Below are 22652 nucleotides of genomic sequence, written 5' to 3'. Positions count from 1 at the left end.
TTTTATTTTGGTAACCGCTCGCGGCCGTGCCCGGTGCCGGTGAACGGGAGGGACCGAGAGGGGGAGGGGAGGGGGACACCGGAGCTCCCGCGGCGGCCGCGCGCGGGTGGCAGGAGGTGCCGCCCGTTCCCGCGCCCGGGTAGGCCCCGCCCAGCCAGCGCCGTTCTTAAAAGGGCAATGCCGCCACGGTTTCTCGTCCCCGCAATGAGCCTCTCCCGTGTTCCACCCTTCAGCGCCGCGGGGCGGGGGGCGAGGGCAGGGGGATTCGGGGCACCCCGAAGCACCGAGCCGCCGGTTTGTGCCCGTGGGGGATGGTGGGGAGGGTGTGAAGGGGTGGGCAGCACCTTAGGGACCACCGGATGTCTCTGCGGGTGTTGCCGCTTGAAGAGTACGAACGGGGCGGGGCCTCGGCCCGCGGGAACTGGGGCGGTTGTGTAACGCCGCCCCCGCGCCGGGACCGGGAGCGCGGCCGTGAGGGCGGCGGGGACGGGGCGGCGGTGAGCGGGACGGGGGGCCGGCACCGGGGGGTTCCGGGGCAGGGGAGTGTCCCGGAACCGGCGGGGACCGGGGACTGGGGGTGATCCGGGGTCGCCGAATACAGGGGGGTGATTCGGGATCGGAAGGGTACGGGGCGGGGGGGGAATCGGAACCTCCGGGTGCACCGGGCTCTGGAGGGTGTTCCGGGTTGGACGGGCCCAGGGGGTGGTCCGGGGTCAGGGCGGTCCGGGGGGACTGGGGGCTGGGATCCGGGATCGGGAGGTGGGGGGATCGGGAATGCTCCGGGATCGAGAAGGCAGCGGGGCCGACGGGGATCGGGGTGTATTCCGGGACTGCGGGGAGCCGAAACGGGAGGGGTGGTATGGAACCGGAGGAACCGGGGCTTAGGATGCCCCGGGGCTGTGGGGTGCGCCGGTATTGGGGTGGACCGGGACGGGGAGGAGCGCTGGGATCGAGGTGGTACCAAGGCCTGGGTGTTGCTGTGGGATCAGTGGGGTCCGGTACCGAGGGGGACCGGGCCTGGGAGATTCGTCGGTGTTGGGGATACTGGGACCAGAGGGTACCCCGGGATCTGTGAGAGCGGGACTGGCAGGTGGGCCTGTACCGAGGAGCCCAGAACGGGTGGGAGAAGCCCAGCCCGGGGGTACCCAGTGCTGACAGTGGCCCGCAGGTGGCCCCCGGTGCTGGTCCCGTGTGCAGCCCCGCGCTGCATGGACTGGTACATGATGAACTGCGAGCTCCTGGCCACCTGCAGCGCCCTGGGCTACCTGGAGGGCGACGTGTACCATCGGGAGCCCGACTGCCTGGGTAGGTGGGCACTGGAGGGGAGGGGGGCGGTGGGGACCGAGGAGAGCAGGGACTGATGGCCTCGTGTCCCCAGAGAGCGTCAAGGACCTGATCCGGTACCTGCGCCATGAGGACGAGAGCCGGGACGTGCGGCAGCAGCTGGGGGCAGCCCAAATCCTGCAGAACGACCTGCTGCCCATCCTGGTGCAGTACCCCCAGGACAAGGTGCTCTTCGACGCCGTCATCAGGTATTGGGGGGCAGATTTGTGGCCAGGAGTGCCCCTATGGGAGCTGATTGCTGGGCAGGGGTCCCTCACACTCCTCCACCTCTTTGCAGGTTGATGGTGAACCTGACGCAGCCAGCCCTGCTCTGCTTCGGGAAGGTGCCAGCAGATGCCACCTCCCGGCACCACTTTCTCCAGGTGCTGTCCTACCTGCAGGCCTACAAGGAGGTGAGTCCGCCTGGGGACGTGCTGTGGGTGGGGGGTTTTGCCCACATTCCCTTGCTCACGTGGGGTCTCTGCAGGCTTTTGCCAGTGAGAAGGTGTTCGTGGTGCTCAGTGAGAAACTCTACAATCTCCTGCAGCTGGTGAGTCCCCTGTCCTGGGGGAGCTGTGGGTGGTGTCCTTGCTGGGGATCCCCAGGGGGCTGCAGGGTCCATCCCTGCCACAGGTCTGTGGGGTCTGTTCTTGCTGGGGATCCCTCAGGGGCTGTGGGGTCTGTCCCTGCTGGGGATCCCTCAGGGGCTGTGGGGTCTGTCCCTGCTGGGGATCTCTCAGGCTCTGTCCCTGCTGGGGATCCCCAGGGGCTGTGGGGTCTGTTCTTGCTGGGGATCCCTCAGGGGCTATGGGGTCTGTTCTTGCTGGGGATCTCTCAGGGGTTGTGGGGTCTGTCCCTGCTGGGGATCTCTCAGGCTCTGTCCCTGCTGGAGATCCCTCAGGGGCTGTGGGGTCTGTTCTTGCTGGGGATCTCTCAGGCTCTGTCCCTGTTAGGGGTCCCCAGAGGGCTGCAGGGTCTGTCCCTGCTGGGGATCTCTCAGGGGCTGTGGGGTCTGTCCCTGCTGGGGTCCTTCCCTTCCAGGGACCCCCAGGGGGCTGCGGGGAGCCCTGACAGCTCTGTCCCCCCAGGACTGGGAGCAGCGGCAGGAGGAGGACACGCTGCTGATCGAGAGGATCCTGCTGCTGGTGCGCAACGTGCTGCACGTGCCCCCGGACCCCGCGGAGGAGCAGGTACCGGGACAGGGCCCTTCCCTGACTCCCGACAGGTCTAGGGGTGCAGGGGCTCCACGGGGACCCTGACACCCCTCCACCAATCCCCAGCAGGGTGTGGATGGTGATGCCAGCGTGCACGACCGGGTGCTGTGGGCGCTGCACATCAGTGGGATGGACGACCTGCTCAAATTCCTGGCCAGCGCCCAGGTGGAGCAGCAATGGGCCCTGCACGTGCTGGAGATTATCTCCCTCATGTTCCGTGACCAGGTGAGCTGGGGGGGCAGGGGGGGCAGGGCAGGGACTCCCCCCAGAGGCCCCACAGTGCTGACAGAGCTGCTGGCAGAGCCCAGAGGAGCTGGCAGCGCTGGGACAGGGGACAGCAGGTGCTGAGCACGGGGAGGACACGCGGGAGCTGGAGACCTTGAGGCAGCGGGAGCTGGCAGAGAAGAGAGCCCGGGCACTGCAGCGCCCGTCCAGGTGAGGAGGGGGGATCCCTGGGGCAGGGATGGGACCCCCATGGTGGGGACAGCATCACTCAGCCTCTGTCCCCTGCCCAGGCATTCCCGCTTTGGGGGCTCCTACGTCCTGCAGGGCCTCAAATCCATCGGGGACCGGGATGTGGTGTTCCACAAAGGGCTGCACAACGTGAGTGTGAGGCCAGGGAGGTGGCAAGGGCACAGGGCTGGGGACGTGGCAGGGGGCATGGGGACAGGGATGTGTGTGGAACACGGTGCTGGGGATGTGGTGCAGGATGGAGGAACAAGGACATGGCAGGAGGTGCAGGAATGTGGTGAGAGGCACCGGGCTGGGGATATGGTAAGGGGTAGGGAAACAGGAACATGGGTGGGACATGAGACTAAAGATGTGGCGTGGGGCATGGGGTCAAGGATGTGGCAGGTGGCACTAGGATGTAGATGTGGGTGGTGGGCACAGGTATTGGAATGTGGTGGGGGTCACACAACCAGGGAGGTGGCGGTGGGCACAGGGACAAGGACATGGTGGGGGGGTGCAGGGACAGGGATGTGACTGGGGACATGGTGCTGGCCGGGTGGCAGGGGGCTCAAGGCCAGGGATGTGGAGGGAGCTACTGGGACAGGGACATGCTGGGGGGCACTGGGATGGGGATGTGGCACAGGTCACTGAGATGGCAATGTGGGTGAGGGGCACAGGGACAGGAACATAGGTGGGACATAGGCGGACGTGGGTGTGGAGCACAAAACCAGGGATGTGGTGGGGTTGCAGGAACAGGGATGTGGTGTGGGACACAGGGATGTGGTGTAGGGCGCCGGGACGGGGACATGGTGAGTGGCACGGAACCCAGGAGGTGGCAGGGGAGCACCGGGATGGGACGTGGCGGGGGGGCACCAGGATAGGATGTGGTGGTGACACCGGGATGGGATGTGGCGGGGGGCACCGGGATGGGACGTGGCAGGGGGGCACCAGCACAATGCCACAGGGATAAATCTGGCCTCTCCATCCTCTCCAGCTGAAGAGCTACACCCACGACCTGGGCAAGGAGCCCCGGCGGGTGCCCCGGCACCGCCAGGCCGCCCCCGAGTCCGAGCCCTCGCGCCGCTCCGCCCGCAACGTCCGGCTCTTCCTGTGCCACTTCTGCCAGGACTTCCTGGAGAGCTGCTACAACCGCCTGATGCTGCTGGTCAAGGTGAGGGGCTGGGAGGGCTGGGATCCCCTATCCAGGCTGTGGGACCACCGCTGAGACCCCCTGGTCGCCCCCCAGGACCAGCTGGTGCGGGAGAAGGCTCAGCAGCACGATGAGACCTATTACCTGTGGGCCACCGCCTTCTTCATGGCCTTCAACCGGCGCCACGGCTTCCGCCCCGAGCTGGTGTCCGAGACTGTGGGGGTCCGAGCCTTCCACTTCATCGAGCAGAACCTCACCATGTATTATGAGATGGCACTGATAGACAAAAAGGAGGCAACAACCTGGGCCCGCAGGTGAGCACCTGGGATATCCCTTAGTGTCTGGGATTCCCAGTACCTGAGATTCTCCTTGAGTACCTGAGACTCCCATGGTGTCTGGGACCCCCACAGTACCTGAGATACTCGCAGTGCCTGGCATCCCTTGGACACCTGGGACACCTCTTGGTGTCTGGGACCCCCAAATATCTGGGATCCCCTGGTGTCTGAGACCTCTTGGACAAATGGTGGTGTCTGGGATCCTCCAAATATCTGGGATCCCACGGTGTCTGGGATCTCCCAAACATCTGGGATCCCCTGGACACTTGGGGTGCCCCACCTCAGTCACCTGTGATCTCCCTGGTGCCTGGAACACCCTGGGAACACAGGAACCCCTGGACACCTGGGACTGTGTGTGTTGCCTGGGGACCCCCTTGGGCATTTGGGACTCTAGGAGTGCCTGGGCCGCCCAAGTACTTGTGTTCCCCATGGCACCTGTGACCCCCCCACTGCCATCCCCAGGATGCACCTGGCCCTGAAGGCGTACCAGGAGCTGCTGCGGACGGTGCAGGAGATGGACCAGTCCCCAGAGCAGGCGGTGCGGGACAGCAGCCAGGTCATCAAGAGTGAGTCCCTCTGTCCCTCTGCCCATCCCTGAGCTGACCCTGACCCCGACCCTGACCCCTTCCCACTGCCACCCTCCTCCCCAGGCAACATCTTCTACCTGATGGAATACCGGGAGCTCTTCCTCGCGCTCTTCCGCAAGTTCGACGAGACCAAGCAGCCGCGCAGTTTCCTGCGGGACCTGGTGGAGACAGCACACCTCTTCCTGCGCATGCTGGAGCGCTTCTGCCGCGGCCGTGCCAACCTCGTGGTGCAGGTGAGATGTGGCTGCCCTGCCTTGGGGGGTCCCTGGGGCTCAGGCAGCCCCTCCTGACCCCGTCCTTGTCCCCCCCAGAGCAAACGTGTGCGGAGGAAGAAGAAGAAGCCTCGCCCGCCTGCGGCCCCTGCCCAGCCCAGCGCCGCGGAGCTGGAGCAGCTGTGGGAAGGGTTGGCCCCGCAGCTCCAGGCCTGCCTGGAGGTACCAGGGAAGGGTCTGGCCCCACAGGGGGCCCTGGGGGTGTTGGTGGGCGCAGAGTGACCCTGTCCTGCCCTCATCCAGGGTGAGGTGCCCCTCCCCGAGGACGTGGTGCCCTTTGACGCCGCCTCGGAGACGCCGGTGGAGGAGCAGCGTGCGGAGGCTCTGCTGCGGATCCAGGAGTGCCTGCGGGATTCCCGCGTGCCCCAGGCCCTGCGGCTGCTCCGCTCGGCCAGGTACCAGCACCGTGATGCCCATCTCGTGCCCAGGGTGTGGGGACACAGTGCCAGCCCGTCTCCGTTGTCCCCAGGGAGGTCTGGCCTGAAGGGGACGTGTTTGGAGCTGTGGATGCGGGGCCGCCCGAGGAGACCCAGCTGCTGCGGGAGATCCTCGCCGCTCCCCTGCCCAGTGAGTCCCCATCTGTGACACTGGGAAGGGTGGAAAACTTTGGGCTGGGGCACTGCAGACCCTCAGCACATCCCACCACAGGGCACGCACCCGCCGAGCCAGAGGAGCCGGAGGAAGAGGAAGAGGAGGACGAGGAAGAGGAGGAGCAGACCGTGCAGGTGTCAGAGAAGGAATTCAATTTCCTCGACTACCTGAAGCGGTGAGAAGGGTTTGGGGAGGGCTGGAGGGTCCCCTGTGGGGCGGCTGCACTGACGGGGCTGCCGGGCAGGTTCGCCTGTGCCCCCGTGGTGCGGGCCCTGGTGCTGCTGCTCCGAGGGTACGCACAGAACAGCCCCCGCACCAACCACTGTGCCGCACGCCTGCTGCACCGCCTGGCCCGCGACCTGCACATGGAGCCCCTGCTCTTCCAGCTCTCCCTCTTCGCCCTCTTCCACCGCCTGCTCAGCGACCCCGCAGCTGCTGCTCACCAGGTCAGACAGGGCCCTGAGCCCCCCCGGGAGGGGTCTGTGCCTGCATCCTCCAGCCCAGCTCTGCCCCAGCATCCCCCCGCCCAGCTCTGTCCCTGCAGCCCCCAGCCCCACTCAATTCTCAGTGTTCCCCAGCCCCATCCTGTCCCCTGCATCTCCCAGCCCCGCTCAGTCCTCAGCATCCCCCAGCCCAACTCTGTCCCTGCAGCCCCCAGCCCCACTCTGTGTCCCTGGTGTCCTCCAGCCCCACTCTCTGTGCCCACATCCCCCAGCTCCTCTGTGTATCCTCTGGTGTCCCCCAGCCCTGCTGTATATTCCAAATTTCCCTCAGCCCCACTCTCTGTCCCCAGCGTCCTCCAGCCCCTCTCTCCCTCCTGCTGTCCCCAGGAGTTGGTGACCTTGGCCAAGTTCATCCTGGGCAAGTTCTTTGCGCTGGCAGCCACCAACAAAAAGGCCTTTGTGGAGCTGCTCTTCTGGAAGAGCCCGGCCGCCGCCTGCGAGATGACCAAGGGCTACAGCTCCCTGCAGGAGGGAGAGGGGTGAGTGGGGCCGGGGAGGGGGCTGCCACCCCCTCTCTCCTCCCCTCACCTCCCTTCTGCCCCTCCCCAGGACCACCCGGAGCCGAGTCCCCACCTGGACCCCCCAGCAGGAGCAGGAGCTGCGGGAGCTCTACTGGAAGTACAAGGAGGTGGAAGGTACTGAGGGTCTCTGGGGTCTCAGTGGGACCCCCGGGGGGTGGCAGGGGCTCTGCATTCTCCCTGTCCCACAGGTGGGGACATCATCGCTGCCATCCTGGCCCATCTCCCCGCACCTGGGCGGACACGGAGGCAGGTGGTGAAGCAGCTGGTGCGGATGGGGCTGGCCAGCAGTGCCAAGGACTTCCCGCGGGAGAGGTGGGTCAGGGACCCCCGGGAACAGGGCAGGGGGCCCCCGGGAACAGGGAAGGGGCCCTTGGGAACAGGAAAGGGACTCACCTCCTCCTGGGGCAGGGACCCCCGGGAACAGGGAAGGGACCCCTGGGAACAGGGCAGGGACTCTGGGACAGGGCAGGGACCCCCGGGAACAGGGCAGGGACCCCCGGGAACAGGGCAGGGACTCCTCCTGGGGCAGGGACCCCCGGGAACAGGGAAGGGGCCCTTGGGAACAGGAAAGGTCCTCACCTCCTCCTGGGGCAGGGACTCACCTTTCCCCAGGGCAGGGTCCCATGGCTGTTTCCCACCCCCAGGAAGGGCACCCGCATCGTGCTGTGGACGCAGGAGCAGGAGGAGGAGCTGAGGCGGCTCTTCGAGGAGTTCCAGGGCTCAGGCGGTGAGCTGGACACGGGGGGCAGACCCCTAAAAACCCCCTGTATCCCCCCCCCACGCTGACCCCCCTCCCCACAGACGTCCTGGGGAATATCATGAAGCACCTGACGGCGCGGCGCTCGCGGGCTCGGGTGGTGGAGAAGCTGCTGGGGCTGGGGCTGGTGGCTGAACGCAAGGAGCTGTACAAAAAACGCCGGAGGAAGAGCCAGGGCCCCGGTCCTGGGCAGGTATGGGGAGCTGGAGAGTCCTGGGCTGTGCCCTGGGGGTGCTGTCCCACCTTGGGGACACCCAAACATGGCCTTTTCCCATCCTGGGCACCAAACACTGCTGGTTCCCACAGGCTGCCACAGGTGTCCCAGCTGTGCCAGCCCAGGACAGCTCAGGAGAGGATGAGGACAGCGAGGAGGAAGAGGAGGATGAAGAGGATGAAGCAGAGGAAGGCCCCATGGAGGAGCACTGGGCACCTGAGGAAGGGGCTGGGCAGGACCTGGCACAGCACCTGCATCAGGAAGGTGGGTGAGGGGCTCTGAACCCCCCAGCTGGGCTTGGCTGAGGGGTTGGGTCCTGGTGTCACCTTCTGCTGTCCCCAGGCCTGGCCGGGCCCCTGCGGTGGCTGGAGAACTGCCTGCGGAGGGTGGCAGGGGACCGTGAGGAGGACGGTGAGTGGGCTGGGGGTCGGATGGGGGGGCTGTAGAGTCAGGGTCGGGTAGGGGGAGTTGTGGGGTGGGGGGTTGTGGGGTCAGGGTCCCACTGACAGCGCTCCCGGCCCAGGCGTGTCCCACCCGGTGCCGCTGGTGCCGCTGACGGAGGAGAACGAGGATGCCATGGAGGACCGGCGCTTCCGGAGCCTGCTGCGGCAGCTGGGGCTGCGGCCCCCTGCCAGCGAGCAGGTGAGGTCCCTGTCCCCATCCCAGTCCCCGTTCCTGTCCCCATCCCCATCCTGTCCTCATCCCCGTCCCTGTCCCCGTTCCTGTCCCCATCCTTGTCCCCATCCTCATCCCAGTCCCCGTTCCTGTCCCCATCCCCATCCCTGTCCCCATCCCCATCCCAGTCCCCGTTCCTGTCCCCATCCCAGTCCCCGTTCCTGTCCCCATCCCCATCCCTGTCCTCATCCCCGTCCCTGTCCCCATCCCTGTCCTCGTTCCTGTCCCCATCCTTGTCCCCATCCTCATCCCAGTCCCCATCTCTGTCCCCGTTCGCGTCCCCATCCCTGTCCTCATCCCTGTCCCCATCCCCATCCCAGTCCCCGTTCCTGTCCCCATCCCAGTCCCCGTTCCTGTCCCCGTCCCTGTCCCCGTTGCCGTCCCCATTCCTGTCCCCATCCCCGTCCCCATTCCCATTCCCATCCCTTTCCCCGTTCCCGTCCCCATCCCTGTCCCCAACCCCATCCCAGTCCCCATCCCTGTCCCCGTTCCCGTCCCTCCCAGTCCCAGTCCCGGTCCCCATCCCAATCCCCGTCCCCAGCTCAGCCCTGCCATGTCCCCAGCTCAGCCCTGCCATGTCCCCAGCTCAGCCCTGCCATGTCCCCAGCTCAGCCCTGCCATGTTCCCCTGTTCCCTGCCCAGGAATCCTTCTGGCGCATCCCGGCCGCCCTTTCCCCGCAGCAGCTCCGGCGTGCGGCCGCCTCCATCGCCCACCGTGGCCCCTCAGGGTCCCCCCAGGACCTGCCAGAGCCACCCAGGTGTCCCCAGAACCTGGCTCCAGGTGAGAGGCGGGGCTGGGGGGTGTGGGATCCCCAGGTGTGGGGCTGGCTCTGAGCCCCCCTCCTTGTGCCCCTCAGCAGAGCCGCTGCCGGCGGGGCTGGGATCAGACTCGGAGAGGTGAGACCACAGTTCCCTTCTCAGCTTGGGGGGGTGGGGGGGGTCTTCTCCCTGGCTGGGGAGGGGATCTGGCCCCCCTGCATTCTCCCCGTGTGGGGCTGAGCTGTGCCAACCCCTGCAGTGAGGAGCCCGTCCCTGTCCCCGTCCCCAGCCCAGTGCAGCCACGCACCAAGAGGCGCCGGGAGCTCGCCAGTGAGGATGAGGATGAGGATGGTGGGAACTCAGGTGCGTTCAGCCCCTCTGCTCGCTCCTGGGGGCTGAGGGAACTCTGGGTGTCACCAGGGGTGACACTGCTGGGTCGGCCTTGTCCTGTCCCTGTCCCCTTTGCCACATCCCTGGGGGTCTCAGCCCTCTCCCCTCTCCATCCACAGGCACTGAGCCGGCCCCCGCAGCTCCCTGCTCCGAGGAGGATGAGGAGGATGAGGATCCACAGCCCCGGGGCAGGCGGAAGCGCATCCGCTGCCTGGAAGAGGAAGAGGAAGAGGAGGAAGGCTGAGTGGCTCCCCATATCCTGCCTTTGCCCAGGCCCTGTGCTGTTTCCTGGGCTTTTTGCAGATTTTATTGGATTTCTGCAGGTTTTCAGCATATTTTTCTGGGGTTTCTACAGATTTTCTGGGGTTTCTGCAGACTTTATCCTGCAGGTTTTGATGCTGTTTTTAAAGGCTGCACAAGCAACCAGTTTCTTCACCTTCCCCCCTTACCGTGGTGTCACCATCTCCCTGTTTTACCTCAAATTCCCTTTTTCCTCAGCTGCTGTTGTTGTTTTCTTTTTTTCTAAAACTTTTAAAATCTGGACAGGGCCTAAATAAATAAAGGTGACTTTTGGCCTTTTTTGGGTGTGTGTGGGTCTGCAGCAGGGCTGGGGGCTCGAGCTGCCCTGGCCTCGGGGAGTGCCCGGTGCCTGTCCCTGCGCCGGACATGTCGCAATTCCCTGATAACAACGGCTATAAAGGGGTCACGGGGCGGCTGCGGCCGCAGCGGCCGGACAGGGCAGGGGACAGCGGCGAGCGGGTGAGCCGGGGCACAGGGGGGTCACGGGGGGCTGCAGCCACGGGGGTCTCATGGGGCTCTGCCCTTCTCCCACCTCCACAGACCCTCGCAGAGCCGCCACCATGCTCCGGGTTCTGCTCTTCCTCCCGCTCCTCATCCTCGGCCGTGCCATCGCTGTGTCTGTGGTCACTCCAGGGCTGGCTGCCGGTGACCAGGGGCTGCTGACCGAGCTGCTGGGGCTGCTAGAGCCCATCCCGCCGCGGGCACTGGGGGTCCCGTGCCAGACCCTTGGTCCCGACACCCTGCCCGGCTTCTCCCGGCTGCCACCACTGCCCCGTGGCCTGGCCCGTGCCGCCCTGGCCCTGGCACTGCGTGGGGCTGGCTGTGCCCCCCAGGCTGAAGCCGAGGCGCAGGAGCTGGTGCGGGAGCTGGGGACCCCCACGGCCACGGCGCTGCTGCGGGGGCTGGCGCGGCTACCGGGCACTCCGGCCCCCCGGCCACTGGCGCTGCTGCTCCTGGGCCTGGCACGCCCGGGGGGCTCTGCCTGTGTGGATCCCACCCAGCTCCAGACCCCCGTGCCCGGCACGGAGCCCACGCCACCCTTGGGTCGGAGCATCCGGAGATCGCCGGGGGTGCGGCTGTGCCACGGTGCCGTCCGGCGCCGCCGGGAGGACGAGGACACGGACGCCTGCAACCCGGCGGGGGAGCAGAAAGCCCACCAGGTGATCGAGTGGGTGCCAGGAGTCAGCATCTTCTACAACCTGGGCACCAGCGTCTACTTCGCCTTCCAGGGCTGCAAGGCCACGGCGTCCACGCGGGCGCTGGAGGCCGCCGAGGATTTGGGCTACGCCGGGCTGGCCGCGCTCACCGGGGGCCTGGGGGGCCCCGTGGCCATGGGGGTGCAGATGGGGCTGCAGCCGGGGATCAAGGCCGGCGTGCGGGCGCTCATCGGGTACTTCACCTCGGCCGGGGAGCCCTCGCCGGTACCCACTGCCCACAGCGGCCCCGTGGTCATCGTCTGAATAAAGGCCAGTGTGGCAGCGGGCACCGGGTCCCTGTTTGGATTGATGCGGGGTCACCCTGCCCTGGGCACCGGGACCTTGGCCACGTGGTGGCCTGAGCCACGTGGTGGCAGCTGGGCTGGGCCTGTCCCTGTCCCACTGTGGCTCTGTGTTGTTCCCATGGTCTGTTCCTGTCCCTATAGCCCGAGCCCTGTCCCCACAGGCAGTCCATCCCAGCCCCTGTCCCCAAGCTCTTTCCCTCTCTCTCTCCAGCCTGTCCCTGTCCCCAGGGCTCTGTGTCCCTCTCCCCAAGGCCCTGATCCTGTCCCCATCCCTGCAGTTTCTCCCTGACTCTGTACCCCTGTGCCCATGGCTTGTCACTGTCCCCACAGCTCTGCCCCTGTCCCCACAGCTCTGCCCCTGTCCCCATAGCTCTGTTGTCCCTATCCCCATGGCTTGTTCCCATCCCCATGGCCTGTCCCCATAGCTCATCCTGGCTGTCCCCATGGTTCTATCCGTGTCCTCATGGCCTGTCCCTGTCCCCGCGGCTCTGTTCCCAGGGCTCTATCCCTGCTCTTATAACCTGTCCCTATAGCTCTGTCCTCGTCCCTGCAGCCTGTCCCTGTCCCCACGGCTCTGTCCCTGTCCCCATGGCTGTCCCCATCCCCCGGCTCTGTCCCCACGACCTGTCGCTGTCTCCCTGGATCTGTCCCCCCGTCCCGATGGCTCCATCCCTGTTACAGCTTGCCCTTGTCCCCACGGCCTGTCGCTATCCCCTTCGTCTCTGTCCCCGTCCCCCCGCCCATCCCGGGCCGCCGCCGCCGCCGCCGCCGTTCCCTCCCCCTGTCCCCGCTGACCCCGCCCCCTTGGCCACGCCCCAGCAAAAACCGCGCCCACACTGCCCCGCCCCGTGTGACGTCAACTTGGGGAAATGGACCACCCTGCCGAACACCGCCACCCGCGGGGGCGTGGCCCCGGCCCTGAGATCCACCAATCACCGCGCAGAGCGGGGAGGGGGCGTGGCACAGGCCCGGAGCTCCGCCAATCACCGCGCAGAAAGGGGGCGGGGACGCGGCCAGCCCGCCTTCCTGCTCCGGTAGCGGCGGCGGTGGGTCCGGGCTCCCTGGGGGACACCGGGGGTCCTGGGAGGGACGTGGGCGGTTCTGGAGCACGAGCGGCCCCGGGGGAGGGGGACACAGGCAGGAGCTCCCGGCTGGGGCACACAGGGGGTCCCTTGGAGGCTGTCCCGCTGGGCGGGGGGTGTTTAGGGGTACTGGGGGTGCCCGGGGCCGCCCGAGGGGTTCAATGGGGGCCCGGTCTCGGGGGACCTGGGTGCTCCATAAGGGGTGCTGCGGGCCCTCGTGGTGGGCGTTGTGTCTGTGTGTGTGTGTGTGTGTGTGTGTGGCCCCGCCCCGGGTGGGGGCCCCCCCTCGGCTCACCCCTGCCCCCACCGCAGGACGCGGCTGCTGGCCCGCGGCCACTCCAGCGGGAGGGAGGGAACCCCCAGGAGCTGCCCGGGGCTGAGGTAGAGCAGAGGAACCTCCGGGACCACCCAGGACCGAGTAGGAGCAGAGGGACCCCCGGGCCGCCCGTGCTGCAGGCAGGTACGCGGGGTGCAGAGGTGCCCACCTGAACACGCGGGTGTTTCTCGTCCTCTGGTCCTGCCGTGGCCGGGGGGTCCTCGGGACGCCCCTGACCCTCTCTCCCCCAGCATGGCGCAGTGGCAGGAGGTGCAGAACTTGGCCAACACTTACCTGGAGCAGGTGCACCAGCTGTACGCGGGCTCGGCGCTGCCCATGGCCGTACGGCAGTGCTTGGCCGCCTGGATCGAGGACCAGAACTGGTAACGGGGTGGGATCCGGGGCCGGGGGTGGCACCGGGGGGTACGGGCAGGGCCGTGCCGGTGCTGAGCCCCCGCTGCCGTAGGCGCCAAGCGGCGGAGCCCCTCTCCTCTGGGCACGCCCGGATGCTCTTCCATTCCTTACTGATGCTACTGGGAGACTGCCTGGGCAGCCTGGGCTCGGGCCACGAGGAATTCATGCTGAAGCACAACCTGCGCAAGGCTCAGCGCGACCTCCAGGTGCGCTTCAGGGCTGGGGGAGTGCAGTGAGGAGGGGAGGGGTCTCCACGCCCCGCTGACCTCCCCAACCCCTCCGCAGGCTGAGTTCGAGAAGAAGCCGGAGGGATTCGCCAACCTGGTGGCCAACCTGCTGCAGGAGGAGCGGCAGATCCTGCGCCTGGGGCAGGCGGGGGGCCAGGTAGGGCAGGGCTGTGTCCCCCCCGCACCCCGCGGGGTCCTGCGGCCGCTGCCCCACACCCCGTGTCTCCCTTAGGGGGGTTCGGCCCCCGCGCCCAGCCCAGCCCTGGAGAGCGGCCGGGAGCAGCAGATCCAGCGGCGTTTGGCCGAGTTCCACACGGCCCTGCAGGTAATAACGCCACCCCCGCGACCCCCGCCGAGCCCCCCGGGGGCTGCCCGGCCCCTCCTGACCCACCCTGAGCCCGCAGGAAGCCGAGCGAGCCTTCAGGCACCTGGAGGATTTGCAGGATGCCTTTGACTTCTGCTACAAGGTGCACTACCGGCCAGGTGAGCCCCAAGCGGGGGAGGTGGGGGGGGTGGCACCCCAAAACCCTGGTGAGCCCCCCCAAAACCCTGACTCCTCTCCGCTGCCCGCAGCTGAGAGAAGGAACAACGACCCCGGGTACGTCCAGGAGCTCCAAACCCTCCAGGCCAAACTGCAGCACCTGGACCGGCAGCGGCGGGTGAGGGGGGTCGGGGTGGCCAGGCTGGGTTTGGGGGGGGGTGTGACCACCTTGAGCACCCCCTTCAGAGCCACATCTCCCCCCAGGAGGTGCTGGCTCAGATGCAGCAGCTCTTGGGGCGCAGCGAGACCCTGCAGGAGCTGCTGCAGGAGGAGCTGGGGGGCTGGAGGCTGCGGCAGCAGCGCCTGTGCCTGGGGGCCCCTGGTGACACCAGCCTGCGCCCGCTGGAGACCTGGTAGGGCTGGGGTGCTTGGGGGGCTCGGGGGGGGCTGCAGCCAGGCCCCTCTGAGCTGCCTGAGCCCGCAGGTTCACGGAGCTGGGCCAGGGGCTGTTCCAGCTGCGGCAGCTGCTGCGGGCGCTGAGCGGCCTGCGAGAAAAAGTGACCTACGAGAGGGACCCGCTGGCGGCAGAGACGCCCCTGCTGGAGCAGCGGCTGCAGGAGCAGCTCACTCACCTGCTCAGGAGGTGTGGGGCGGGATCTGAACGGCTGGAGCTGTGCCAGGAGGGTTTGAGGTGGAGATTTGGAAAAGGTTCTTCCCCCGGGGGTGGTTGAGCACTGGAGCAGCTCTCCAGGGAATGGTGGCATTGCCACAGCTACCCTTGGAATGCCTTGGGAATGTTTGGACAACGCCCCCAGGCACAGGGTGGGGTTTTGGGGAGTCTGTGCAGGGCTTGGAGCTGGGATCAATGATCCTCATGTGTCCCTTGCAGCTCTGGGTATTCTGTAATTCAGGGAGGGTTTGGGTAATGCTCTCAGCGCTCAGATTTGGGGAAAACTTTCGTGGTGTCCTGTGCCGGGCCAGGAGCTGGACTTTGATCCTGATGGGTCCCTTCCAGCCCTGGATGTTCCAGAATTCAAGAGGTCAGGGAGTGTTTGGACTACACTCTCAGGGATTTAGGATTTTTGGGAGTGTTCTGGGACTCGGAATTTGTTCTGGGCCCCTTCCCACCTCAAGGAGCATTTGGAGAACGCCCTCAGGGACAGGGTGGGATTTTGGGGTGTCCTGTGGAACTGGGCTTTGATCCCTGTAGGTCCCTTCCAACTCAGGATATTCCATAATTCCAGGGGTCAGGGAGTATTTGAACAACACTTTCAGGTTTTGGGAGACTGGAGGGACTTTTGGGGTGTCCATGCAGGGCCGGGAGTTGTACTTGATCCTCGTGGCTCCCTTCCAGCTGAGGATATTCCATAATTCCCGGGGTCAGGGAGTGTCTGGACATCACTGTCAGGTCCTCAGTGCTCTCAAGTGTTGGGATTTGGGGACTGGGGGGACTTTTGGGGTTGTTTTGGCCAGGAGTTGGACTCGATGATCCTGATGGGTCCCTTCCAATTCTGGATATTCCATAGTTCTGTAGCTCAGGGAATGTTTGGACAACAAACCTTGGGATTTGGGACTGGGCAGGTTTTGGGGTTGTCCTGTGCCAAGCCACGAGTTAAACTTGGATAATCCTGCTGAGTTCCCTCCAGCCTCGGACATTCCATGATTTTAAGAAGTGGGGGCAGCACGGGGAGGACAGGGGGGGTCTCGGGGCAGCCCTGACCCCCCCATTTTCCGCAGTGCCTTCGTGGTGGAGCAGCAGCCCAGCACCCCCAACGCCATGAAGCGCCCGCTCGTGCTCCGCACCGCCAGCAAATTCTCGGCCCGTGCCCGGCTCCTGGTGAGGCTGCACGACCGCAACCACCACATGGAGGCCAGGATCCACATCGACAGGTGGGACCCCCCCCGAGACCCCCCCCGACCACCCGCGGGGGTCCCACTGCCCCCTGACCCCGCCTTGTCTTTTGCAGGGACCCTCCCAACATCAAAGGGTGAGAGCTGGGAGAGCGCTGGAGGTGGCAGCGGGGCTGGGACCTCACCCTGGGGGTCGTCCTGACCCCCCCTGCATCCCCAGGGGGGTCTCGATCCCCCCCCACAGCTCATCCAGGGATCCTGAGCCCCCACCCACAACTGGGCCATGCCCCCTCTTGGGAGGGGGATTCTGGCCCCCATGCACACCCCCCTCAGGGGTCCTGGCCCCCCATGTGCCCTCCCGGGGGTCCCGACCCCCTCCCACCTCCTGTCTCTGCCCCCAGGTTTCGCAGGTTCAACATCCTCACATCGAGCAGCAAAACGCTCCTGGCCGGGGACAGTCCCCAGGAGGGGCTCGTCTGCGACTTCCAGTACCTTGTAGGGACCCCCCCAGACCCCCAGACCCCTCCCCGGGGCGGGCAGCAGGGTGTGGACCCTGCCCTGGGCTGACTCTGCCGTCCCCACAGACGCTGAAGGAGCAGAAGGAGAGCAGGGCTGGCAAGGGCAAAGGCACCGGCGGCGAGGTGGGTGCGGGGTGGGGGCTGGGGGGCTGCAGGGGGGTGAGGCCAGGTGGTGACAGCGGTGCCACCTCCTGCAGGGTCCCCTGGTCGTGACAGAGGAGCTGCACCTCATCACCTTCACGCTGGCCTACGCCTACTGCGGGCTGGAGCTGGAGCTGGAGGTGAGGGCTGGGGGTGCTGGGGGGCTTGGGGAGGTCAGGGGGACTGGGGACAGCCAGCCTGACCCTTGTCACCTCCCCAGACCACCACGCTGCCCTTCGTCATCATCTCCAACAACAGCCAGTTCTCCAGCGCCTGGGCCTCCATCCTCTGGTTCAACATGCTCAGCTCTGACCCCAAGGCGAGCCCTGTGCCACCCCCAGCCCTGCCATCCCTCGTGTCCCCTTGTGCTGCTCCCTGTCCCATCCCGATCCCCTCCCCTTGCCCAGTCTCTGTCCCGGTGTCCTGTCCCATGTCCCTGTTCCTGGTTATCCCCTGTGCCCTGTCCCTGATTCTGGGCCCAGTCCCTGCCCCATCCCAGGTTCACATCTCTGTCCCCTGGTGCCAGTCCCCTGCCCTGCTTCTTGTCCTTGTCCTTGCTCCTTGTCCCATCCCCTGCACTGATGCATGTCCTTCGCCCCTGTCCCCTGCTGCATTTCCCTGTCCCTTGGTCCCTGTCCCACCCCTGTCCCCTGCCCTGGTGCATGTCCCCATCCCCTGCCCTTGTCCCTGTCCCCTGCCATGTGTCTGTGGTCCCTCTCTTGTCCCCATCCCATGGACACCACCCCTGCCACGTGTCCCCACCCCCTGCTCCCTGTCTGATCCCTGTCCCCGGCTCCAGTGCATGTTACCCCCTCCCCCTGTCCCCATCCTCTCCCCATGTCCCCTTCCTGTCCTCTCCTCATGTCCCCGTCCCCTCCATGTCCTCCTCCCGTGCTCCAGTGCATGTCCCCGTCCCCTCCCGATGTCCCCATCTCCTTGCCCTGGCCCCCTCCCTTTCCCATGTCCCCTTCCCCATGTCCCTATCCCCTCCCCTGTCCTTGTTCCCTTGCCCTGTCCCCGTCCCTGCTCACCCCATGTCCCCATCCCCTCACTCTGTCCCCATCCCTCCCCTGTCCTCGTCCCCTTGCCCTGTCCCCGTCCCTGCTCACCCATGTCCCCCCGTGTCCCCCCGTGTCCCCAGGCCCAGCAGTTCTTCTCGTCACCTCCTGTGGCCCCGTGGCCCCGGCTGGCCGAGGTGCTGAGCTGGCAGTTCCAGAGCGTGGCCGAGCGAGGGCTCAGCCGGGACAATCTCCTCATGCTGGCTGAGAAACTCTTGGGTAAGGCCAGGACCTCCTGGGGACACAGGGGACACGGGGGGGACACAGGGGGACAAGGCTGCACTGCCCTCCCTCACCCTGCTCTCACCTCAAGGCTCGAAGCCATCCCTGGACAGCACCGTGGCCTGGCCCAAATTCTCAAAGGTGAGTAGGGCCTGTCCCCTCTGTCCCCTCTGTCCCCATGGCCCTATGGCCCTGTCCCCCCTGTGGCCTTGTCCTGTCATTCCCCTATGATCCTGTCCCCTCATGTTCTTGTCCCTCCACATCCCTGTCCCTCTGTGACCTGTCCCCCTTTGTCCCTCCATGGCCCTCTCCTGTCACGGTCCTGTCCCACTTGTCTTCCTGTGGCCCCACCCCACTGTGGTCCTGTACCATGTCCCCATGTCCCCCCATATCCCTCCAGTCCCCCCATGTCCCTGCTGTTCCCCTATGTCCTCCCATGTCCCCATGTCCCTGTTGTCCCCCCATGTCCCTCCATGTCCCCGTGTCCCTGTTGTCCCCCCATGTCCGTGCTGTCTCCCCATGCCCCCCCATGTCCCCCCATGTCCCCGTGTCCCCGCTGTCTCCCCATGTCCCCGCTGTCCCCCCATATGTCCCCGTGTCCCCGCTGTCCCCCCATGTCCCCGCTGTCCCCCCATGTCCCTGCTGTCCCCCCATGTCCCCATCCCCTCTCCCACAGGATGGTCCTGCCGGTTTCTCCTTCTGGGCGTGGCTGGACGGGATCCTGGGGCTGCTCCAGGAGCATCTCAAGCAGCTCTGGAAGAACGAGTAGGAGCGGGGCTGGGGGGGCTGGGGAGGGGTCTGGGGGTGCCACAGGGGCTGACAGTGCCTCCCCCAGACTCATCCTGGGCTTCGTGAGCCGCAAGCAGGAGAAGAAACTGCTCAAGTCCAAGCGGACGGGGACGTTCCTGCTCCGCTTCAGCGAGAGCGTCCTCGGCGGGGTCACCTTCACGTGGGTGGAGCACCACGAGAGAGGTGAGTGACCCCCCCAAAACCCCCCTACAAGCCTGGGGTGCAGCCCCTCACCCCTCCTGCTGTCCCCTCGCTGCAGGATCCCCCACTTTCCACGCCGTGGATCCCTACACAGCCTCGGAGCTGGTGTCGCTGGCGCTGCCCGACATCATCCGTGACTACCAGATGATGATGGAGGAGAACATTCCGGAAAACCCCCTCAAGTACCTGTACCCCAGCACCGCCCGTGACGAGGCTTTCGGGCCCTACTACAGCCAGAGGCAGGAGGGTACGGCCTGGCACAGCCTGGCACGGCCTGGGACTGAGCCAGGGCAGCACCTGGCACCCTCCTGACCCCTCTCTTTGTCCCCAGGGACCCTGAGTGAGTCCCAGAAATACCTGAACCGGCGCCTCATCCGCGTGTCCTCCAGGTGAGGGGCTGTGGGGACACCTGTGTGACCCTGTGGGATCCCCTGAGCCCAACCCCTGACCCCAGCCCCGCTGTCTCTCCCTCCAGGCAGCCCAGCAAGTGGCAAACAGAAGAGGAGCTGGTGGTTGCCACCGAGAACCTGGAGACGCTGCAGCTGCAGCCCGGAGGGCAGGAGACACAGCAGGCTGGTGGCCCGGCATCGTCACAGCCCCAGAGCTCGGGGACACCACAGGGCACCCCTGGCAACGTGGGGATGCCTCAGGTGATGGCCACAAGCCCAGAGGTCACTCCTGGGAGCCTGGGGACCCCTCAGGGGGTGGCCAGTACGCTGGGGATAGCACAGGTGGTAGCCACGAGCCCAGTGACACTGCAGGTCACCCCTAGGAGCCTGGAGACACCACAGGTGACAGCCACAAGCCCAGGGACCCTGCAGCCCATGGGCTTGGGGATCCTGCAGCCACAGTCCCAAAGCCTGGAGCCAGCACAGGTGGCGTCAGGTGTCCCCAACATCCAGGGGACACTGCACGTGGCACCAGGGGCTGTGGGGACTGTGCAGGTGCTGCCTGGCGGGCTGGGGATGCTGCAGGTGGGATCAGGGGACGTGGGGACACTGCAGGTGCTTCCGGGGGAGCAGGGGACAGTGGCTGTGGACACGGGGACACTGCAGCCGGTGCCGGGGGCTGTGGGGACACCGCAGGTCCCCGAGGAGCAGGGGACACTGCCACCAGAGCTGAGGGACCTGGAGCTGCTGCCGGGGAGCCGGGACATGCAGGAGCTGCTGCAGTCGCTGGAGGGGCTGGAGCCGGGCTCGGGGACCCTGGAGACGCTGGAGGTGGCGGAGTTGATGCCGAACATGGTCGAAACCTTGGAGGAGAATTTCCAGCTGAGCCCTGGTGAGTGGCGGGGCTGGGGTGGGCACCGAGCTGTCCCCTGGGCACCGAGCTGTCCCCTGGGCACTGCCCTGTCCCCATTCCAGGCAGCTCTGCACTCCTGGACCACCACGACCCGTTCCTGCCGCAGCCCGAGGACTCGGCCCTGCCCGCCATCCCCTCGCTCTTCACCGACTTCCCCCCGCTCCAAATCGACGCCAGCGACTTCCAGTGATCCCTCCCCGGCTCCTTCCCTTCCAATCACCCCTCTCCGCCGCCCTCCTTGTAAATAAACCCCTTCCCACCCCCGTGCCCGCGCTGTCCCTTGCGCCGCACGCCGGAGCCGCTCGCTCGTCTCCATCGGACCTTTATTAGAAACTCATAAATACCCGAGATAAATAGGGGAATGTCGCACATCATAAATAACCCATCACGGAGGGACAATAAATAGGGGAGGGGGCGCTGTCCGAGGGGCTCAGCGGGCGCTGTGGTTGAAGACCCTGCCCATGACGGCAGCGAAGGAGCGGAGCCGCTTTAGCGCCAGGTGCCGCTGGTACGGCTGAGCCCAGACGTCGGTGGAGACCAGGGGGTGCCGGGGGGGGCGGCCGTGCCCTTCCTGTGGGGACAGCGCGGTCAGAGCGGGGGGTCCGAGGGGTGCCTGGGCTCCCCCGGGCTCCCTGCGAGCCCCCGGTTCCTCACCTGGACGTGGCGCAGCAGCTGCTCCATCGTGGTCTCCAGCTGGGGCTGGGGCTGGTCCCGGAAGATGTCGGAGCCCAGCAGGTCCCGGTAGTGCTGGAGCGCCTGGCGGATCCGGTGCAGGCAGCGCTGCGGGGAGTGGGGGGTGAGATGGGGGTCCGGGACCCTTCCCACACCCCCACCGGGACCCTCGGGCACTCGTGGGAACCCTCGGCATCGCTAGGACCCCTCTGGGACCCCCAGGTTCATCCTCAGCATCCCTGGGACCCCTCTGGGATCCCCAGGTTCATCCTCAGCAATCCTGGGACCCCCAGGCACCCCCGAGACCCCCAAGGGTAACTCCCAGCCTCCCTGGGACCCTTCTGGGACCTCCAAACGTATCCTCAGCATCCCTGGGACCCCCAGACACATCCTCTGCATCCCCGGGACCCCGAGGTGTATCCCCCAGCATCCCTGGGAACTCCAGGCACATTCCACAACATCCCTGGGATCCCTGGGCACCCCTGGAACCCCAGAGCATCCCTTGGACTCCCCCTAGACACATCTGGGAACCCCAAGCACATCCCATAGCACTTCAGGTGCATCCCCCAGGTACATCCCTGGGACCCCCAGACATCCTTGGGAACCCTCAGCATCCCCTGAACACCCCGGGACCCCCAGGCACCCTCAACATCTCTGCGATCCCCGAGCACACCTGGGCGAACCCCCGGCCACGCCCCGACCCCCGCAGCCCCCTTGGCCATCCCGGCTGCCCCCGGGACCCCCGTAGCCCCCCGGTACCGTGTGGTTGGTCTCCAGCGTCTGGGGGTCACAGGCGTCGCTGCAGCGGATCCGAGGGGGCCAATTCTGGGGGTCCTCCTCCAGCAGCTGCATCCCCTCCTGGAGCAGGGATCCGTGGGGTCCCCACATGCCCCGGAACCCCGGGGGGGGGGACCCTGAACCCCCGGTCCCACCCGCGCTGCGATGGCCCCGCATCCCCCGGTTCTTCCCGGTGCCCCCGGCCGAACTCCCTGGTGTCCCCGGTGCTCCCAGCCCCCTGGTGCCCCCGGTGCCCCCGGCCGAGCCCCCCGCGCTCACCAGCGCCGAGTGGGGCTCCTTGACGGTCGCCAGCAGCCGCGACAGTTCCCGGGACAGGATCCTACAGGCGGTCCAGTCCGGGTGGCGAAGCGGGACCGGGACCGGGGCCGGTGCCGGGGCCGGTGCCGCGGGAAGCGGCAGCAGCAGAGCCAGGAGGAGGCAGAGGCAGAGGCGGCGGAGCGGAGCCATCGAAGGTCGGTCTGTGCCGCCACCGGCGCCGCCACCGGGCTCTTATGGGGCGGCGGCAGGTGGGGAATCCCGGGGCAGGTGGCTCCCTCCCCCTGCTAAATCATCGCCACCTCCCCTCGAAAGCAGAACCGATACCGGGCCGGGGTCCCCGGGCTGCGCCCCGCCGCACCGGGACGGGACGGGATGGATGAGACGGGACAGGCAGGAAAACCCGGGGCAGTTCCTGGCGGGATGGGAGGCACCGGCACCGACGCCGGCACCAGGACGCCCCCTCGGTCCACCTGGGCTGCCCCGGTGAGCGCAGCGGGGAGCCCGCGGCGGTGTCAGCTCGGTGGATCCCCGGCGTGTCCCCTCCCGTGTGCCTCAGTGTCCCCTCGGTGTCCCCGCGGTGTCACCGGGCTGTGCTGCCCGCGGCGCCGCAATCTCGGCGGCTCCGGCGCTTCCCGGGGCTCCGCCCGCCGGGGCTGCCCCCGGCCTTTCCCGGGCACCGGGCGCGCCGCGGACACCGGGGCTTGGCGGGGGACGGACCAGGGCGGGGACACTGCCGGGCGTTTGGGACACTTGGGGACCTCGCGGGGCACTGAGGGACAA

General features: G+C 67.0%; 4 protein-coding genes across 7 annotated transcripts; 3 read left to right on the top strand and 1 right to left on the bottom strand.

Moving 5' to 3' along the window:
• Positions 1 to 424: 424 nt before the first annotated feature.
• Positions 425 to 10315, top strand: TIMELESS (timeless circadian regulator). Of its 3 annotated transcripts, XM_088180751.1 has the most exons (30): positions 425 to 497; positions 1169 to 1305; positions 1379 to 1532; positions 1622 to 1736; positions 1811 to 1873; positions 2412 to 2513; positions 2604 to 2762; positions 2839 to 2972; positions 3053 to 3140; positions 3982 to 4158; positions 4234 to 4451; positions 4935 to 5038; positions 5123 to 5292; positions 5371 to 5493; positions 5575 to 5726; positions 5801 to 5898; positions 5980 to 6097; positions 6167 to 6368; positions 6753 to 6904; positions 6975 to 7060; positions 7135 to 7258; positions 7591 to 7673; positions 7748 to 7896; positions 8010 to 8181; positions 8260 to 8328; positions 8441 to 8559; positions 9235 to 9373; positions 9450 to 9489; positions 9611 to 9714; positions 9861 to 10315. In XM_088180751.1, the coding sequence occupies exons 2-30, from the start codon at positions 1209 to 1211 to the stop codon at positions 9983 to 9985; spliced, it is 3636 nt and encodes a 1211-aa protein (XP_088036877.1). In that variant the 5' UTR covers positions 425 to 497; positions 1169 to 1208; the 3' UTR covers positions 9986 to 10315. The 3 variants fall into 3 exon arrangements, with proteins under 3 accessions (XP_088036877.1, XP_088036875.1, XP_088036876.1); XM_088180749.1 differs by lacking the exon at positions 425 to 497 and having other exon boundaries at positions 756 to 1305; positions 2607 to 2762; XM_088180750.1 differs by lacking the exon at positions 425 to 497 and having other exon boundaries at positions 756 to 1305; positions 9453 to 9489.
• A 111-nt stretch (positions 10316 to 10426) lies between these two features.
• On the top strand, positions 10427 to 11524 carry APOF (apolipoprotein F). Its single transcript, XM_014892525.2, has 2 exons — positions 10427 to 10500; positions 10582 to 11524. Exon 2 carries the CDS (start codon positions 10602 to 10604, stop codon positions 11499 to 11501), a length of 900 nt encoding a protein of 299 aa, XP_014748011.2. The 5' UTR covers positions 10427 to 10500; positions 10582 to 10601; the 3' UTR covers positions 11502 to 11524.
• A 940-nt stretch (positions 11525 to 12464) lies between these two features.
• Positions 12465 to 20411, top strand: STAT2 (signal transducer and activator of transcription 2). Of its 2 annotated transcripts, XM_088180766.1 has the most exons (24): positions 12465 to 12588; positions 12937 to 13084; positions 13192 to 13323; positions 13407 to 13560; positions 13640 to 13738; positions 13814 to 13906; positions 13986 to 14064; positions 14155 to 14240; positions 14327 to 14475; positions 14547 to 14705; positions 15800 to 15952; positions 16030 to 16050; positions 16315 to 16408; positions 16498 to 16554; positions 16629 to 16712; positions 16793 to 16891; positions 17714 to 17849; positions 17944 to 17993; positions 18529 to 18617; positions 18688 to 18824; positions 18901 to 19089; positions 19174 to 19231; positions 19318 to 20123; positions 20207 to 20411. In XM_088180766.1, the coding sequence occupies exons 3-24, from the start codon at positions 13193 to 13195 to the stop codon at positions 20332 to 20334; spliced, it is 3051 nt and encodes a 1016-aa protein (XP_088036892.1). In that variant the 5' UTR covers positions 12465 to 12588; positions 12937 to 13084; position 13192; the 3' UTR covers positions 20335 to 20411. The 2 variants fall into 2 exon arrangements, with proteins under 2 accessions (XP_088036892.1, XP_088036893.1); XM_088180767.1 differs by lacking the exon at positions 12465 to 12588 and having other exon boundaries at positions 12627 to 13080.
• A 133-nt stretch (positions 20412 to 20544) lies between these two features.
• IL23A (interleukin 23 subunit alpha) lies at positions 20545 to 22606 on the bottom strand. The gene is made up of 3 exons (XM_088180848.1): positions 21576 to 22606; positions 20799 to 20924; positions 20545 to 20715 (listed from the first exon to the last, which is right to left on the bottom strand). Exons 1-3 carry the CDS (start codon positions 22059 to 22061, stop codon positions 20575 to 20577), a joined length of 753 nt encoding a protein of 250 aa, XP_088036974.1. The 5' UTR covers positions 22062 to 22606; the 3' UTR covers positions 20545 to 20574.
• Positions 22607 to 22652: the final 46 nt, after the last annotated feature.

This window comes from Sturnus vulgaris, chromosome 30 (assembly GCF_052056855.1).
Source record: "Sturnus vulgaris isolate bStuVul1 chromosome 30, bStuVul1.hap1, whole genome shotgun sequence".
NCBI classification, from domain to species: Eukaryota; Metazoa; Chordata; class Aves; order Passeriformes; family Sturnidae; genus Sturnus; species Sturnus vulgaris.
This window is presented reverse-complemented; position numbering and strand designations above follow the sequence as displayed.